The 19,246-nt window shown below is 43.7% G+C and overlaps 2 protein-coding genes across 2 annotated transcripts in view; both read left to right on the top strand.

Moving 5' to 3' along the window:
* Nucleotides 1-19,246, top strand: part of SELENOH (selenoprotein H) — a 416,044-nt gene that overhangs the window by 109,423 nt on the left and 287,375 nt on the right. The window lies entirely within an intron of this gene.
* SMTNL1 (smoothelin like 1) lies at nucleotides 5,623-18,843 on the top strand. Its single transcript, XM_056850832.1, has 8 exons — nucleotides 5,623-6,147; nucleotides 6,780-6,915; nucleotides 9,332-9,386; nucleotides 10,168-10,335; nucleotides 14,881-14,983; nucleotides 17,268-17,419; nucleotides 18,272-18,477; nucleotides 18,766-18,843. Exons 1-7 carry the CDS (start codon nucleotides 5,623-5,625, stop codon nucleotides 18,414-18,416), a joined length of 1,284 nt encoding a protein of 427 aa, XP_056706810.1. The 3' UTR covers nucleotides 18,417-18,477; nucleotides 18,766-18,843.

The following is a 19,246-nucleotide window of genomic DNA, read 5'->3' as shown; positions in this document are numbered from 1 at the left end:
AAGTACCAACCCCGCTTAGCTTCCGAGATCTGATGAGAATAGGCTATACCATGCTACCTTCCCTTCTCCTCAAGCCACTATTAGATTCTAAATACACAGACACACACACCATACACACACATCAAGGAAATGCTATTTTTCTTATGTTTGTATGTGTGGGAAAGTAAAGCACTCAGAGACCAACAATGCCATCCTAAGTAGAATTGCATCCTTTTAAGCCCATTGACTTCTGCAGATTTAGAAGGATCTAACTCTGTTTAGGATTGCGCTGTTAGGTTTTTTAATCTAGGGAAGAGGTAGGATTCTCATTGCCTAGATGCTGATTCATCTCTGAGGGACATCATGTCATTTTGAACAAAGAAAGTAAGTTCCAGGCTGCTGATTTAGGAAACCACTGAATTGAATGTGTGCCTGCAAGAAATATAAGGCTGGAAGTACATAAAGGGTCATCAAGTTGGGATTGAGCAGCATTGGAAGAACCAGGAGTAAGGAGAGAACACAGCTGGCATAGCAGAGGCTGACCGAGGAGGCAATACAACTCGAACACCTTTAGTGTCTTCGAACTCTAAGCTTTACTGGAAAAAGAGCATTCTTCTGTTCTAGCTAGTAATTCCTTGTCCCATTGTTTTTTAGCTGATGCATAAGATCTTTCTCTGAAAGTGACGGTGCACTTTCTATAATTTATCCCTATTATAAGGATGGAATACCAATGGCCATAGAGGGCTGCTAAAACTGGGACACTCTTGGCAAGCTCGTATAGGGCACAAGCAAAGGCCATCTTTTGCTCAAGTGTTCTGTGCATACTGATCTCTCTACTGCTATTGCAAATGTCGGGGGGTATTTTTAGCAGGTGACATACCCACTCACCTGCCCCTTCTTTTCCTACTTGCCTATTGCACGTTTCATGCTTGAGTCATTGGTTGTTCCTGGCATTTGTCAGCAAGGATTATTTAAAGATTATTTACTAGGTGACAAGAAAGGACGGGCTAGGGTCTGGCCCCTCTTCCCAGCCTTAAGGGATACATGTTCTGCCTCTGATAAGATGCTACTTTAAATGGTTTTAAATGTAGTGCTCGGTATAAATTCCCTTGATAGGTTTAGCCTTCTTTGTGACTCTGCATGTCTCCACATAAGGCCAGGTTAAAGTATGTGTTTGGGGACTCTACACTGAGCTGTATTTTGTGCCTCCACATATTCCTGAGTAATACACTTGTAGTTTCTTTTGCCAGTATTCAAACCCAGATGGACACACTCAGAAGCAGCCTTGCCACCACAGGAGTCTCTTAAGCAAGACGTTATCCAGCTTTCTCAGCCTAATCTAAAATTCTCATATATTCTAAATTTCCTTCCAGCTGAACACTTTAGCACTGCTCTAATACTTTGGGAAGAAACAGACACACCATGATCTGAGTGGCAGAAAAAACATTAAAAGCAGCCCAGTGCATGGAGCAGAGTCTTTTCACATATTTTGCTGTATATTATTTTCTATTTACAACAGAGTAGGGGCCTCAGTTTGACCCTATGGTAAGGTAAAAGGTAAAGGTCCCCTGTGTAAGCACTGGGTCATTCCTGACCCATGGGGTGACGTCACATTCCGACGTTTTCTAGGCAGACTTTGTTTACGGGGTGGTTTGCCAGTGCCTTCCCTAGTCATCTTCCCTTTACCCCCAGGAAGCTGGGTCCTCATTTTACCGACCTCGAAAGAATGGAAGGCTGAGTTAACCTTCCGTTGGGATTGAACTCAGGTCATGAGCAGAGCTTGGACTGCAGTACTGCAGCTTACCACTCTACGCCATGGGGCTCTGTGTCCCTATGGTAGCTTTTATTAATATGGTTACAGCATATGGTAACCAGTAGAGGGCATCCCTGTTATCTTTCCCCTTTAAGAAACAAGCCTACTGTTAGGATAATACCTTGTGGCACCCTGAAGATTAACAAATATTTATTCTAACATTAGCTTTTCTATATTAGAACCCCCTTTGTCAGATGCACAGAGTAGGTCTTTATTAGGAATACACCCACACACCGTTGAGGGACCTGCAAGAACTTGTGGGGGTATTATATTTTCTCCCCCTGTTCCTTGCACGAAAGCCCCCGGAGCCTCCCCCTTTCCTGCTTTTTTCTGACCTTCCCATCCATGCGCCATCCTACCGTTATCTGCCCCTCTGACTTCAAGTTTTCCTCCTTCCCTTCCCCTGGCATCCTCTCCCTGGGAAAACTCTGGCAGTTTTGGCCACCAGGCCAGGCCCACTTGAACCGTGGGGACGCTGCAAGGACTTGCAGGGGGCACCTTCCTTTCCCCTGCATTCCCCTCTGAACACTATTTCCTCTTTTCCCCCTCCTAGCAGCTCCATACCCTCACATTTCTCTGCTTTTTCTCTCCTTCCCACCCATCCACCAACTTATCTTTTATATCTCCCCCCATTTTCAGCTACATTTATTATTTATCTAATTCATTTATGCCCTCTTTCTCCACAATGGGGACCCAAAGCAGCTTGCATCATTATCCTCTGTTCCATTTTATCCTTATAACAACCCTGTGAGGTAGGTTAGACTGAGCGTGTATAACCGACTGTCAGACCTCAGCACCTCGTTGCGTTCCTTGCATAAGGGACTTCACTCAAGACGTAGTCGCGAGTTTAAAGTTTTATTAAGAAAGCCAGCGAGTTCAGCAAGTCATAGAAACAAGGCTAGAATACAGGCATGGGGAAATACTGGTACATATATAGGGTACATACAATGAGGTTGATTAAGTTTAGATACAAAGCAACAATACAGAAGTTAACTGCCGGTAACAACTTAAGAAAACGCATACAAGAAATTAACGTGTGCAATAGCTAGATGATCTTCCAGAGCTCCCCGGCATTGTTCCGCGGGACCTGGTATCATACTAGCGATTACTCGGGCGGGTCTCCATTGTGGTGCAGATGCTGGGCGGGAGACAGAGTGCAAATGGGGGGGGACGGAGCGAACTAAAACTCCATTTAGTTTCTGTGAGGAACCATTCTGTTTTATCCGGGGACAACAGGAAGCCTTAGCTGACACCGACCCAAAGTCACCCAGTGAGCTTTCATGCCAGCACAGGCATTCAAACATGGATCTCCCAGATCCTGGTCTGACCATATAATTACTACACTACACTAGCTCTTGGCTTTCCCTCCTTCCTCCTTCAAAGGCCAATACAGGCCTGAAAGAGGCCCTGTTCCCTCTCCTAGCCTTTTACTGAGAGAAACCAAGGCTTCAAGGCTGGTGATACTGGTGTGGTAGCCTAGCAACCTCCACAATGGCCACTTTTGTTTCTTAAAAGTATAGTTTCCTCTATTATTGGGGTGGGTTAACCATCCAGTGTATTTTGTTTTAAATTTCAAAATTTTCTGCAAACCTAGGGCTTTTCTCAGCTTTGTAGAAAAATTGGTCTTATCTGTTCACAGTTTCAATAATCAGATTTTAAATTATAGATAAAGATTGACTGGCTATATTCTGTTCTCATCAATCTGTTTTTTCACTGGGTGGATATTGTAACCTCTAGAATACCTTAGGTAAATCCTGTGCCCTGCTCATGAAATTTGATGTGACAGAGCTTGGCTACAGACATGTATTGGGTGGTATGCTCTGTGTGGTAACTCAAAGCATGGAGATGTATGTACTTGTTGGGTTTTCAAGATATGACAGTGCTCATCTTTCAAAACCTCATGGCTCAGTTCATATGTGCATGTACATCTCTTGATGACGGTTACATCAATTGATGGCTTTCATGTGTGAACAGCATCACATATCTAACTTCACATGTAAATTGTTCATGTATTACATCAAATACACAATACTTTTAAGTTGATACAGTCACTTCATTTAGACAATTTTTACAATGAATTCTTCTGCATTACCAAGTGTGCGGTAAACTATTATAAGGTAGTTACAATCAGAATCAAGTGTTACTCATAAATCTGGCAACACCAATAGTTGTATCAATTGCATGAAAAACCTGAGACTAAGTTCATTTATTCACGGCTGTTTGCTGCGGCTTCCAAGCTGTGTTGCATCGCAGCTAATTTTTTATTTTTCATGGCTGCTGCGGATTTGGACTAAAAAGTTGCAGCATCCCCGAAGCATCTCAAACCTCTGTTGACGCGATCTTTGCTTTTTCTGTGCCTTTTCCATTACAGGAGCTCCATGAAAAACTCCCTGGCTTCGGATTTCTTCTACCCGCCCATGCAGGCAAATGTCCCCTCCCTTTCCCATGACTTCCCACCCACGCAAACGGTGATTGGACAAGGGGAGTTTTGCACCCCGACAAGTATCACAGGCCACCATTCCACCTCCACAGAACTCTTCCAGCCGGCCAGAGATGGCCCTTCACTGGCTGCTCTGTGGCCGTTGCCCCCAATGGGGCTGCCCCCCATCCCTACAGTAGTTTCCATCAAGTTGCCTGGTTTTTCAAGCCGCTGCTCACTGGGCACCCCACTGGCTTCCCCTCCCTGTTTGTTTCCCTTTATTGTTTTCCATCCTACGCATGCTTTCCCTGCCTGTGTGTGTGTTGGGGGGGGCATGTTGCGAAGGGAAGGGAGAGTGCCACTCTCTAGATGCACATTTTCCCCATCCAACTTCTCAAAACTCTGAATGGGAGCTTAGTGTTGAGTTTTGAGAATTTGGAGGGGGTAAATGTTCATCGAAAGAGTTGCAAACCCAAGGCAAAACCTCCCATGCATAAATAGCCCTGGGCGCTTTGGCTGCTGCCCTAATGAAGAAAGCAAAAATAAGGGGGAAACGAAGAGGGGGGAATGAAGAAAAAAGGGTGCACGAGCGTAAATCACCGGAGGGGAGAAGTAAAAAGAACTATTTCAAAAGGGGATGAAGCAACAAGTCAGGACACACCATCAAAAAGGTGGGGGGAACTAAAAGAGAAACAAGGAAAGCAGACAGAAGCAGAAAACAGAAGTCAACGGGAAAACGAATCCAAAGCTGGAAGGGGGGGGGGAGAAACCGTGCCGAGTCAAAGCAGAAAGGGAGACAAGGGGTTTACGCAGGGGAGGTTTTGCCTTGGGTTTGCCGCTCTCTCTAGATGCACATTTTCCCCATCCAAATTCTCAAAACTCTGCATTGGGGGCTTATTGTTGAGTTTTGAGAATTCGGATGGGGGAAATGTGCATCCAGAGAGCGGCAAATCCAAGGCAGAACTCCCCATGCACTCGGTTGCATGAAAGTGGAGTCGATCGGTTTGGAGCCCGATAGGACTTCTCCTTTCCCCTCTCCTTCGGATGCCTCCCCTCTACGGAGCTGCGATGGGTGGAGTTGTGATGGAGGTGGGGGCGGGCCTCAACAGTGGGCTTGTCGGCAGGGGGAGGGCTGAAACGCCAGGGGCAGACACAACCGCTGTCAAATGCTGCGATCATGAGTAATCCAAGCTACATCGGGCTTTATGTATTAGATTTGCGTCCATGAATAACCTTTTAAGTTCGGGGGGTTTTTTTGCTCCACTGGAAGAGAGCAGCAATTTTTTGAGTGAATAATTGATCTACAATTCTGTTTTCCATATTTTATTCGTTGCATTGTGTCTTTCAGAACTGGAGCTACAAGTGGCCACCTGCTCCATATCCCACTGAAACAGTAGAAGAACACAGCATCATGGAAGTTGAGGGCACCAATGAACAGGAGGAGGTCCACAACAGCAATGGCCCAGGGCAAGCAGAAGACTCAGGAGAGGCTCAGACAGAGAATATGGGAGAGAGTGAGGCAGGGAAAGCACAAGCTATTGGGAATGAGGCCGAGGGAGAGGGTGAGGCTGGGAAAGCAGAGGCTGTTGGAAATGGGGCTGAGGGAGAGCCAGGGGAAACGGAGCCTGCTGGGGATGTAGCTAAGGGAGAGAGTGAGGCTGGGAAAGCTGAGGCTCCTGGGAGTGATGCCAAGACAGAAAATGAGCCAGTAGCAAAAGCTTTGGGGGATGAAGAGGCACGGGGACCTGAAATTACAGAGAAAGTAAAGGGAGAAAGGGAAACCAGCCAAGAAGGCCAGGCAGAGATTGAAGATAAGGTGGCTGTGGGTGTATCTGGAACAGAGCCCAAGGAAGAAGCTTATAGAAACCTAGAAGAACTGCAGAAGGAAGAAAAAGCTGGCACCTTGGAAAATAATTCCAGCATCCCACACAGTGAGGTGGGAACCTTGTGTATTCCTAGTTATAATCAGAATACCCGCTTCCATGTCTTTTTCCTGAGTGTCATCCCTTAATGCTTTCCATACATTAACGGCAATTTTGTTCCTCCTTTCCTGTTCATTTGCCCAGGATACATAACTCTTTTTTGATCTATAGGCAGACAGACAAAACATTTCTAAATACACCTCAGTCCTATGTATCTTGTTCTCTGAATTATCCCACATATTTAGCTTATATTTGCCAGTTCTTTTCCTGCATTGTACACAAAGGCGCACACACATTCAGAGCTCCTCACTTTAATGTGACAGGAGGAGCTGTTATTCTCTGAGTCAGAGAGCAGAATGGAAATGTTGCAAGAGGGAGTTTATTCATGTACAGTTCTGAAAACATAAGTGACTCATATTTCTGTCTCCTTCACTTGTAAGTGGTTCCTTTGTAAACACATTAGCATTGCCTGCGTATCATAAGAACTCAGATACCAGGGTACAAATTGTTTCTGGGAAACTTTGAGATTTCCGGTCAGAGCCTAGACGTGCTCTGGAAAGGCATTGCTTACCCATTGGTAATAAAGCCAAGAACTAATGCCACTCCCTGCAACTTATGGACACAATTAATATGGCTTGGTGCACAGGGCCGAACAGGCAGCACTTCAGATGAACCTCTCTCACCAGAGCCAGGGGATGAAGAAGAGTACTGGCCAGAAGTCTCTGCAAGCTCTCCTGATGAAGGTCCAGAAAGCCCCACAGGATGCAAAAGCTTGGAGGAAGGTGAGGGAAATTAATTCAGCACCTTGAGAATGTAATTGTTAGTAGCACAAATTACATGAAGATTGAAGTCAGACTTGATATTCTTGATTGATTGCATGGAATGCCAGCTGGTGTTGCATTTGGCACCAGCACTGAATCTTGAGGATCTCAGCTTTCATTGTCAAAAAAGAAAAGAAAGTTCGATCGCTCCGTGTAACTAAAAAATGCAAGTGGTGCCTTCAAAATGCTCTAGCCAGTGTTCATGAGACAGTGCTTCTTCATGCTCCTTTCCAGTAGAATTTCCTCATGGCCTTCACTCACATTTCTCTAAATGAAGTGAAGCTGTGGGACAAGGGAACAATGATTTCTGAGAACAATGATATGCCGTTTCTTACTTAGGTTGCTTCCACGCTAGTTTTTTTTAGTCTGCAATAGACATTTGTGGGGAGATTTCTGAAATTCTCTCCCTTGAGCTCTTTAATGTTTGGACTCCTCTGCCTGCTACTTACCAAGCAAAGCCAGAGAGTGTAATAGGAAACCACAAACCATGTCCTTAGGACAGTCTCAGACCACACATTCATAGCAGTAAAGCAAATAGGTTTATTGCATTTACAAAAAGAATATGAAGCAAAGGAGAAAGCAATATTTAACTGAATATATATGACAGCACTTAACAAACGCATACATACTGATAGACAAACAGGTACAGAGGCCCCTGGGTCACTTCCAGAGAGAGAGACAGAGATGGCAACCATTCAAAGGGTCTGTGGTCTCTCCGTGGAAGGACAAAGACTGGGCATCTGGATCAGCCTTATATGGGCTGAATCGTGAGGAGAGGGTCTCAAATGACCCCTCCCTGTCACATTCTTTAGAAAATGAATTTCCACAAATCATGACTAAAATTGTTTAGAAATATCTTGTTCCATAATAATTCTTCCAGTGTCCGGGTCTGCTATCTGATTGTTTTGGAACATTGACGGATCCTCCCTACGTGAGCATTGCCGCCTGCTTGAACGGCCTTGATTTGGAGCACGTAATGTGCTTTGGGTGACTAGCTCCTGTGCCCTTTAGGGTCAAGAGCCTAATTAGAGCTGATGTCAGCTAAAAGTCAGGTCTTCATATTGCTTCTAAGTTATAGAGTAATAAGCTACAGATTAATTGGTTTTTCTTAACCCAAACTCATTTAATATAAAAAATATAATATTTAATATAAACTAATGTTCAATACCAAAAATTCTCACGACAACATTCATTCAGTTTTTACAGAGGATATAGACAAAATTGTTGCAGTCCAGCATTTTTTGTGTTGCTTTCCTACTTTGTGACAACTTATTTCACATAAAACTGAGGTTTTGTACTAGCCTGTCTAGTGTGCCATTGAGGTTTCCAATGGCTATTATCCCTTAAACATTTGCTTCCTGTTTCAAAGTAGTTTCAGTTTTTCCGAGTGGTTAATTAGTTCCTCGCCCTGACCTGGATGGCCCATGCTAGCCTGCTGCTATCAGATCTCAGAAGCTAAGCAGGGTCAGCCCTGGTTAGTATTTGGATGGGAGACCACCAAGCAATACCAGGGACACTATGCAGAGGCAGGTAATGGCAAACCACTGTTGTTAGTCTCTTGCCATAAGTCAGCTGTGACTTGATTGCATTTTACACACACACAGTTAGTTCCTCTTAACTTGTATGGATTTCCTGAATTGATTGTTGATCAGGTTTGGAGGAGGGGAGAGTGGGGAGGGATTACTGCCTTTATCTTTGCAGCCAAGGTGATTATTACTTTTATTTTAGCAGCACAATTATGAAATTACAATCATGGAAAATTAAACATTACCTTGTGTGCAAAGGGAAAACAATAATTAAAAATGTCCCTTCCAGAAAAGAAATTAAGGACCCATTCAGGAGTGCCATAGCCACCATGACTGAATTGGTGATGGTGGAAAGTGCCATCGAGTCTCAGCTGACTTATGGCAACCCTGTAAGGTTTTCAAGGCAAGAGATGAACAGAGTTGGTTTGCCTGCTTCTGTGCAGCAACCCTGGACTTCCTTGGTGGTCTCCCAACTATGTACAAACCCGTTTGGCCCATCAAGGTCAGGGCATGAATTAATTAATATTAATTAATTATGCACAGGAGGCAGAACTACTCACAGCTACATGATGAAACAAACAGGGGTAATACAATTTAAAGGGCAAATGCAGAGTAAACTAGGACTTTTGCCAAATGAGGCTTAATTTACTTCCAGGTAAATATAATAAGATCTAGCCTGACAGGTTGGGCATTGCCAGATTTTTATGGGAAGTGCTCTATTTGGTAAGTTCTCTGCTTCAGCTCTGACTGCAGAAAATGAATCTAGCAACGCAAAACAGTCATAGTGTGAAAAGCAGTCTTAATTCCAGTGTAAGATATTTAACCAAACAAATTTATGCAATATACTCTAGGTGGCACCAGTTCAGACACAACAGCTGCAGAAACTGCTATGGGGCAAACTACTAGGTGAGTCTCATGGGGGAAAGGAGGAATGCACATCAATGCAAAGCTCAGTAGTGATTGTGGTGATAAAAATTATGAGCAGCAACTGTGGCTTCATGCTTCCTTCTAGTTTCGTGCTTCATTTGGACATTACCATTCTGGATTGTCAATTTTTGTGCACCTGATTTTGTTGTGTATATACACTTACCTGATGTAAATTTATCGCATTATAACAAGTTCTTGCTCTGTATTTATATCCTTGGGATATTGTTTTGGTGAGGCTCCACCTCACAATATAACTGCTTGCAAAGTGCTTTGTATGTGCTTTATTGAGCTTTATACAAGGGCAGACTTTTGATTTCCTTCTAGTTTCAGGCTGAGAGTTTATAACAGTGATAAGCCCCAAAGTACCTCCTAGTAACAAAGGTTTCAAACTACATAATAATGAGCTGATTTAAATTGTTTCTATTTAAATTGGAAAACTTTCAGTACAACTGAGAAAAACAAACAAAGAAACAATGCTCACTTTTGACCTGGGCACAGATCAACGAGGTGGAAACATGACCATGGTACTGTGCTCTTAAAAGAGAAAAAAAAATCAACAGTAGAGTGCTAACACAATGATACCTGGGGCAAACAGCCGAAATATTGAAAGTGGTCACGAAGGGGCTTTTACCTCTCTTGCCAATCATATCTGCCTCTGCTGCTCACGTTTTGAGCACCACTGGATTAAGAGACTGAGCGCAGGTCACCCTACTGTCACGCCTTGCCCAATCCCTGTTTCTGATTTGCTTTGGGTTCCCAGCACTGAAGCAGCCTCAATGGGGGATCAAGAGCAGCACCCTGCGGCTGAGGGGGCAGCAACTGCCAAGGAGAAAAAGAAGAGGCCTGCATTTGACCGACGGGAACTAGCCAGGCCACGTATGCCACCCAGAGCTCAGTCTCGCAAAGCCATTGTGGAGAAGTTTGGAGGGTGAGCCTGTGTCTACAGCATGAGTTTTGCACCTGCTTTGCGGTGTACATTGCTTATTCCTCTCATGATTACTATGTTGTTTGTAATTATATGGGAGACTTTACAGCTAAATTCCATGTACATGGAAGTAAAGCTCCTGAATTCAATGGGACTTGTCCCAAATAAGGTGCACAGGATGATAACCAACATTATTTTATTATGGCAAAAGCTTTCATGAGCCAGAGCCCACTTCATCAGATGCTGTTACTGTATGTGGTCAGGAAGATGCATGTACCAGAAGTGTCCATGGGAGTGGACCACCTTTCCCATTTGGTCCCAGCTTCACACCAACATGGCCCATGTATAAGGAAGAAAACCTTCCTTCTGTTGCCTCTCACTGCAAAAAGCTACTGGGTTAGAGTCTAACACCCACTTTAAAGAAATGAACCAAAAACCGATACAAGAAGTGATCGAGGGATCTTTGACAAAGTAACAAGGCTCCTTATGCGGGTTTGGAAGAAGTACTGAGACCACGAGCGTGGTGTAATCAGACACAGCTTTATTGAGGGGAATAAATAATACACCCAAGAAGTTGTGATAAAATGAGGCTTGCAGCAGTACCAAATACTAGGATGCCCATGTCCGTACAATACATACAATAACATACAAACACACACATACAGTGCAATATGTATCACTTAAGAAGGAGGCCAAAAGAAGAGAGCAAAAGAGTGAAGCGGGGTGCTTATTGCTACCTAACCATGCAGGCTCAAGGCCTGCCTCCAGATCCTCACTCTGGGGTCACAAATATCTGAACAGCCAATAATCTAAAAGATTAATACAAAAGGGGCGCTGCAAGGCTGAACATTGCCTCAGTACCCAGCAGAGCCTATGCATGTGGTCGTGGTGCAAAGCAGCAACACAAGCAATAGTTCACATAGCGATCTAGAGGGAAAGAGAACCAGGGAAGCAAGCTGCATGTGCTAACAGCATGTAATTTTTGTACCACCCCACAGGGGTGACACCACCAGAAACATACACTTCGGCATAGGTTATGGGGCTTGAAGATGGCTTTTCCCTGGTATTGAAGAAAGGGGAGAAAAGTCCAGGCTGATACGCTCCCTGATTACCCAAAGGTGAGAAAGAAGGGAGTTCCTGTATCCTGGAAACATTTCCAACTAAGAGGAGGAGTGGAAGTCTCAGGATGGGAGAGGTATATTGGAGGCACTATTAATTGCCTCATTAAACTGGGATTTTGGAGGAAATTCCGGCTGATCATTGTGAATGGAAAACTTTAAGCCAAGAATGTTAATGTGAATCTAGGTTTGTTAGCAGGAATTTCAATGCAGTAGGATGATTGCTGAAAGGACCTGATTAATGGCCTGGGAGAGAGGGTGGGTGAGGCTGCCATTGTCACCAGTAAACATGACTAGATCAGCGTGATGTGATCACTGATACTGCTTTTTCTCTGCTGGCCTTCAACCTTTGTTTTGGTGATGGGCCAAAATTCATTTTCTGGGTCCTGTGTGACATGCAGAAGAGCTGCTTTCAGAGCCAACATGAAAGGGGACAGCGAAAAGGCAACAAAAATCGAGTCTTAATGACAAATATACACGGGATTCAGCTCTGGCAATGAAAACCTTTACCACAATAAAGGGTGTTATTTTGGCTGCAACAGACTAACATGACTATGCCTCTGGAATTTTTTGTTTCATTAAATCAGACTACATTTGTGCACAGACATATGTGTATCCCTTTTAGATGCTGCTAGTTTGGGTGGGGGAGATATGCAGTCTAAAAATACTGGTGAGTTAAAGGGTGTCTTAAAAGGTGCCTTTGTTAAGGATTATATGTAGATTGATGTGTGCTAAAGATAACAACAAAGTCTCTTGTGAAGAGTGGTGAAAGGTATGGATCGGGCTAAATAAATGGGCACTGGTCCTAACCCGGTAGAGCTGTTTCCACACTGCTGGCCATTAGAGGATAAGTGAATCGATTTAGAATTTGTGGACCGTGTGAGATTCAGAGGAACATAAATTCCTGACTTGTCTTGCTGACAACTTCCTATTCCAGAAAGTGGACAAAGAGACAAGGGGGTCTGCTATCTTAGACTTGATTCTCACCAACAGGGAAGAACGGGTCGATGAGGTTAAAGTAGTAGGCACCCTGGGTAGTAGTGACCACGTACTCTTGGCATTTACAATCTTGGGGAGAGGAAAACCTATACGTGGTCAGACATGTAGGTTGGACTTCAAAAGAGCAAATTTTAACAAACTCAAACTTATGCTAGGTAGAATCCCATGGTCAGAAATACTTAAGGAGAAGGGAGTTCAAGAAGGGTGGGCATTTCTTAAAAATAAAATACTGAAAGCACAATCCCAAACCATTCCTATGGGAAGGAAAAATGGGAGGAGCCTAGAGAGGTCAGGGTGGCTCCATAAACAGCTTTTTAAAGAGTTGAGAAATAAAAAAAGACTCATTTAGGAAGTGGAAGGAGGGCCTTATAACCAAAGAGGAATATAAGCAAATAACTAGTGCTTGTAGGGAGAGTGTTAGGAAAGCTAAAGCTCAGTATGAACTTAGGCTAGCGAGAGATGCTAAATGCAACAAAAAGGGGTTCTTTTCCTATGTACAGAGTAAGAGTAAGAACAAGATAAGCCCATTGCGTGGACCGGAAAGTGAAATTGTAACAGGAGATGAAGAGAGGGCAGAACTCCTCAATTCCTACTTTTCCTCAGTTTTTTCTCGTGAGGGAAGTGGTGCTCAACATGGCATAAACAGAACATGTGATGAGGAAAGGGATTTGCAGCCTAGAATTGGCATTGGGGTAGTGCACAAACACCTGGTTTCTTTAAATGAAACAAAATCCTCTGGGCCAGATGAATTGCACCCAAGGGTACTCAAAGAAATTGCAGATGTAATTTTGGAACCTCTGTCCATTATTTTTGAAAAGTCTTGGCAAACAGGTGAGGTGCCAGAAGATTGGAGGCGGGCAAATGTTGTCCCCATCTTCAAGAAGGGGAAAAAGGAGGATCCAGGTAACTACTGACCCATCAGCTTGACTTCTACACCAGGAAAAGTGTTCGAACAAATCATCAAACAGTCCATCCTTGAGCATTTAGAAAGGATGGATCTGATCACTAAGAGCCAGCATGGGTTTCTCAAGAATAAGTCATGTCAGACTAATCTTATCTCCTTTTTTGAGAAAGTTACTACCTTGCTGTATCAGGGGAATGCTGTAGACATAGTTTTTCTAGATTTCAGTAAGGTTTTTGATAAGGTTCCACATAGTATTCTAGTTGACAAATTGGGAAAATGTGGTTTAGATCCTATTATTGTTAGATGGATCTGCAACTGGTTGACAGATCGTACCCAAAGAGTGCTAGTTAATGCTTCCTCGTCCACTTGGAGAGAAGTGACTAGTGGAGTTCCTCAGGGATCTGTGCTGGGCCCTGTGTTGTTCAACATCTTTATAAATGATTTGGATGAAGGAATAGAGGGGATGCTTGTTAAATTTGCAGATGATACTAAACTGGGAGGGGTAGCAGATACGGTAGAAGACAGAGCCAAGATGCAGGATGATCTTGACAGGCTGGAGAAATGGGCTAGAACTAATAAAATGCACTTCAACAAAGACAAATGTAAAGTTCTGCATTTAGGTAGGAAAAATCAAATGCATAATTATAGGATGGGGGAGACTTGTTTGTGTGTGTGAAAAGGATCTTGGGGTCTTAGTAGACCAAACACTGAACATGAGTCAGCAGTGTAATGCTGCAACTAAAAAGGCAAATGCAGTCTTGGGCTGCATCAACAGAAGTATAGTGTCCAGATCACACAAAGTGATGGTATCGCTTTACTCTGCTCTGGTTAGACCTCAACTAGAGTACTGTGCACCACAATTTAAGAAAGATGTAGACAAGCTGGAACGTGTCCAGAGGAGGGCAAAAAAGATGGTGTGGGGTCTGGAGACCAAGTCCTATGAGGAAAGGTTGAAGAAGCTGGGTATATTTAGCCTGAAGAGGAGAAGACTGAGAGGGGATGATAACCATGTTCAAGTCCTTGAAGGGCTGTCATATAGAGGAGGGTGCCGAGTTGTTTTCTGTTGCTCAAGAAGGTCAGACCAGAACCAATGGGTTGAAATTAAATCAAAAGAGTTTCCGTCTAGACATTAGGAAGAATTTTCTAACAGAGCGGTTCCTCAGTGGAACAGGCTTCCTCGGGAGGTGGTAAGCTCTCCTTCCCTGGAGGTTTTTAAGAAGAGGTTAGATGGCCATCTGTCAGCAATGCTGATTCTGTGACCTTAGGCAGATGATGAGAGAGAGGGCATCTTGGCCATCTTCTGGTCACTAGGGGTGTGGAGGGGGGAGGCAGTTGTGAATGTCCTGCATTGTGCAGAGGGTTGGACTTGATGGCCCTGGTGGTCCCTTCCAACTCTATGATTCTTTGATTCTATGCCTTGTTTCTTCATTTTTGTTAGCTATCAACCTCATCCTTTTTTTTGATCTTCCCGTATCTTTCTCTTTCTCATCATTTCCCTCCACAATCCCCAACCTTTCCCTCCAAAAGGGCAGCAAGTGGTCCTGCCCCCAATATCAGGAGGATGGGAGGTGCAAACAGCGTGAAGAACATGTTGTTGGAGTGGTGCAGGGCCAAGACTCGAGGCTATGAGGTAAAAAATCAAAATAAGCCATTAAGATAGGAGATCAGCACACACCTGTTCTTCAAGTGCTCTTCAGATTATCACTTCACTAAACTCCAAGTAAATGTATGTAGTTTCGGGCTGTTTTTAGCTATAGAAGCTCTACCATCCAAGATTCCAGATCATGAACTTAGGATACTACCCACCAGCAAACTCTGACATTTACGTGGTGTCCACAGCTTGTCTGGGTTGGCTCTAGAGTCTTTGGCATGGCTTTATATAATGTCACAAGCATTGCCAGTTCTAGGCTCAGCTGTTGTCCATGAGCAGGTTTTACCATGTTTCTGCTCCCAGTATGGATAACTCAGTAGACACAGTTGTTAGCAAGGGCAAAAGCCTGGACAGAGAATGTAGCAGTATAGCAGTTCCTGGGAACTAGGTCAATCAAAACAGGGTTTTGTCCTGTTGGCATGCTTTCTTAGCTACTCTGGGGTATGGGAAAACAAACCACGGGGCATTTTAGTTATATTTTCGAGAGTTTTGATCTGCACTGATTATTAGCATATTGATCTCTCCTCTCATCTATCGTCACATCCCATGCTCTTGCATTTGATGTTGTTTCCTCCTGAGAGCTAGTGCAGCTAAGAGATGGAGCTGTGAACCAGGAGTCTCCAATTCTATTTGCACCTCTGCCAAGCCAAATTCTCTCCACCTCACATTTTAGAAAAATACTCATTTTATCAAGATATATGTGAAGTGCTTTGAACATGTTAAAAGTGCTACATAAATACTACTAGTTTCAGAGGATATCTGTGTTGGTCTGCAGAAGAACAGCTAAAGCTGGCAAAGGGTGCACTGACTCTCAAAAACTTAAAAAGGTAAAGGTAGTCCCCTGTGCAAGCACCGGGTCATTACTGACCCATGGGGTGATGTCACATCCCGACGTTTACTAGGCAGACTATGTTTATGGGGTGGTTTGTCATTCCCCAGTCATCTACACTTTACTCCCAGCAAGCTGGGTGCTCATTTTACCAACCTTGGAAGGATGGAAGACTGAGTAAACCTTGACCCAGCTATCTGAAACCGACTTCCGATGGGATCGAACTCAGGTTGTGAGCAGAGCTTTTGACTGCAGTACTGCAGCTTACCTTCTGCACCACGGGGCTCTCAAAAACCTTACCCCCCCCAATCTTGTTGGTCTTTAAATGCTATTTGACTTGAATCTAGCTATAAATGCCACTAACAGTGCCTTCCTAAGGAGAGTTACTCCAGTCTAAGCCCATTCATTTCAATGGGCTTAGACTGGAGTAACTCTCCTTAGGAATGCACTGTAATAGTCTTTTCTAGTTTATGGTATATTCATTGGGTTATAGTAGTATAACCAGGATATCCCCTGGCTACGATGATACAGCCTGCTTGTCTATCACCCTTTATTTCTGTAATTCCTCAAAATAGTTATTACATACACATGACTATCAAAGCGATGCAATCTCACCAAAAAAACCAATGTCAACCGGGAAAAGAAATGCTATAAACCAAATATGTTATTCTCTCCATTCAGAAGTGGCAGTCACATTGTTTGATTCCTGGGGTTTCCTTCCACACTTAAAAAAAGATCAACACATCTAGCTTTGTTCTAATTAAAATCACAGAGCTAATTGGAACATGCATGCCTCTTTAATTATTCAGTTCTGGGCTTCTAAGCCTTAAAAACATCCCATTAACTGGCAAGTAAAGGAAAAATTGCTTGAAATGCTTCTTAGCTCTAGCATTCTGGGATAGACACTAAAAGTAATTCCAGTCATCTATCTGAACTTTGTACTTATTGCTAAGCAGATATGCCACTTTGTATACTGCAGAATTAGGAACTGGGACCTACTTGTAAAGTAATATTTTTAAAGTGAAAGATGATTGTGTGCCAAAAAAGAAAATTGTGTGTGCCAATGCTAGGCCCACAGCAATGCCCACATTTTCTCAGAACAGATTCAAATACACACTTCTCAGACAGACAGCACTGGATAGTGCTAGAATGTGGGGTAGGGTGTTCAAAGCCCCACTCAGCCTTGATAATTCATTTGGTGGCCTGGGGGTCTTTCTCATAGCCCAGCCTACCTCTCAAGGGTTTTTTTTTAAAGAGGGAACTCCATGTGCAGGGCCCTAAACTGCTTGGAGGAATGGAGGGACACAGCCTTGATGTATAATGGTAATGTGATGCAGTAAGCCTGTTGCAGCTGCTCTCTGCGTGACACAGAAAGCACGAGGGCATGAAGCAGCTGTACCCTTCCCCATTAACCTTTCTCTTTCTCATTCTCAGCACGTAGATATCCAAAACTTTTCTTCCAGTTGGAGCAGCGGCATGGCCTTTTGTGCCCTCATCCACAAATTCTTCCCGGACTCTTTTGACTATTCTGCTCTTGACCCAGCAAAGCGCAGAGAAAACTTTGCCCTGGCCTTCTCCACTGCCGAGTGAGCACTCCTCACATCCTGAGACCGTGGGAGAGCACAACAATGAGGACAGGTTGGGTTGGGTGGAAGATGATCCACATTTCACACTGCACCCTGACTACTCTGGTGCTTGCTGCAGTAAGCACATAAAATATGGAAGGGTGAAGCGAGTCTTTAAATATAGCCAGCACATGCCAGGAAGCCACACCAATTACTGTTCCTTGGCTCATGTCCACTGCTTGTCACCAAATGCTTGGGGGACACTCACATATCTCCTCTTTAAAGTGTACACTGTATCAGACACAGGTCAAAACCTGGTGCTACTTGCACTGCTGCCAAAAGCGGTAACCCACATTTGGTGTTGTCCTTCTGATGCTAGGCTAGCCTTGACAGGAGAGGGTTCAAAGACTCATGGGAAATGAGATTGCCTCTGAATAGCCAGCAGAGGTACCAATACTGGAAGAGACAGCTGCTATTAGAAGGAGGAAATGTATGATAGCAGGATAATCAAAACCAGCTGTTGGTGACCAAATATCAGTTGATTCTTCCTCAGGACTCCAGTAAATGAGCTCAACTAAGTACGGAAGAGTTGTCCTTACCTTTGTTGTCCACTTGAGGAACAAGATATAATTCATGACCTTTTACAAATAAAATAAGAGAATCAAGCAAGCCTCAAAAGGCAAGATATCGCTTCCTTTGAGTATTATGATTATTTGAGTATTATAATCTATTATGATTAGCTGGCACCCCATCCTTTCTGTGCTAGATCTATTTTTGTGTGGAGAACTACATCCCAGAGGTGACTTGCAGTCTCAACAAGGCTTAGAAAGGTATCAAAACTAACCTGACTTCTTTTTTACAACCTCCTCCCAGGAAGCTCGCAGACTGTGCCCAGCTTTTGGATGTGGAGGATATGGTGCACATGAGTGTCCCTGATGCAAAATGTATCTACACCTATATCCAGGAGCTTTATCGCAGCCTAGTACAGAAAGGCCTTGTGAAGACCAAGAAGCAGTGAAAAGGGATGGTAGGCTTATATCTGAAGCCAATTGGTAACTACGGAGGAAAGTTTGAGACAGGTAAGGGGATTCTATAAATCTCATCAGCAAAGGAGGGAGTATCAAATAAGCTTTTTAAAGACACCATCCTGTGAAAGATATGAATGGGATGGAGGAACAGCATCTACTCAGTGGATCCAGGCATGGATCTCACACCATCATCTAATATGTTTAGCCATTGGAAAGTGTACTTGGGACCATCTTGCTCTGCTTCTGTGCATTCTGTAAGGAAAAAAAGAGTTTACATGTAGGATTTTTTTGTATGTTTCAGGCTGCAATATAGGATTTCCTACATGTTTGTTTCTCAAGAGAGAAGACAGCATGGGATATGTCCTGGCTACAGCCCTGTCTCCATTCTGTGATTTCCTGCACGCCGAACTGGGTTGACCAGCATTGGACTGAACACTAGTAGCTTTTCTCCTCGAGTGCTGAAGTCTACAACACAGACATTTTTATCAGTATGCCTTTGCGATACTTAGGGAAGAGATTACTGGTATCACCTTCAGAACAGAATCAATCACCTTCAACAATCTGACCTCCAGGAAACCAAAATCTGTTCCATGCACACAACTTAGAACAAGCAGATTCTGTTCTCCAGCAGCCCATTCTCCTCAAAGCAATGATGCATCTCCTTCTGAATACTTGTATCTATTAAAGCAGAAACGTTGTGAATCGAAGCAACTATGCTGATTTTGTGGCAGCAAACAGCTCAATGTCTACAGCTCTCTTTCTCTCCTCAGTAGTGAGAATACCAGGAAGACAATTATAATAAGTATCCTTGGAAATATTC

This window comes from Euleptes europaea, chromosome 6 (genome assembly GCF_029931775.1).
Source record: "Euleptes europaea isolate rEulEur1 chromosome 6, rEulEur1.hap1, whole genome shotgun sequence".
NCBI lineage: Eukaryota > Metazoa > Chordata > Lepidosauria > Squamata > Sphaerodactylidae > Euleptes > Euleptes europaea.
This window is presented reverse-complemented; position numbering and strand designations above follow the sequence as displayed.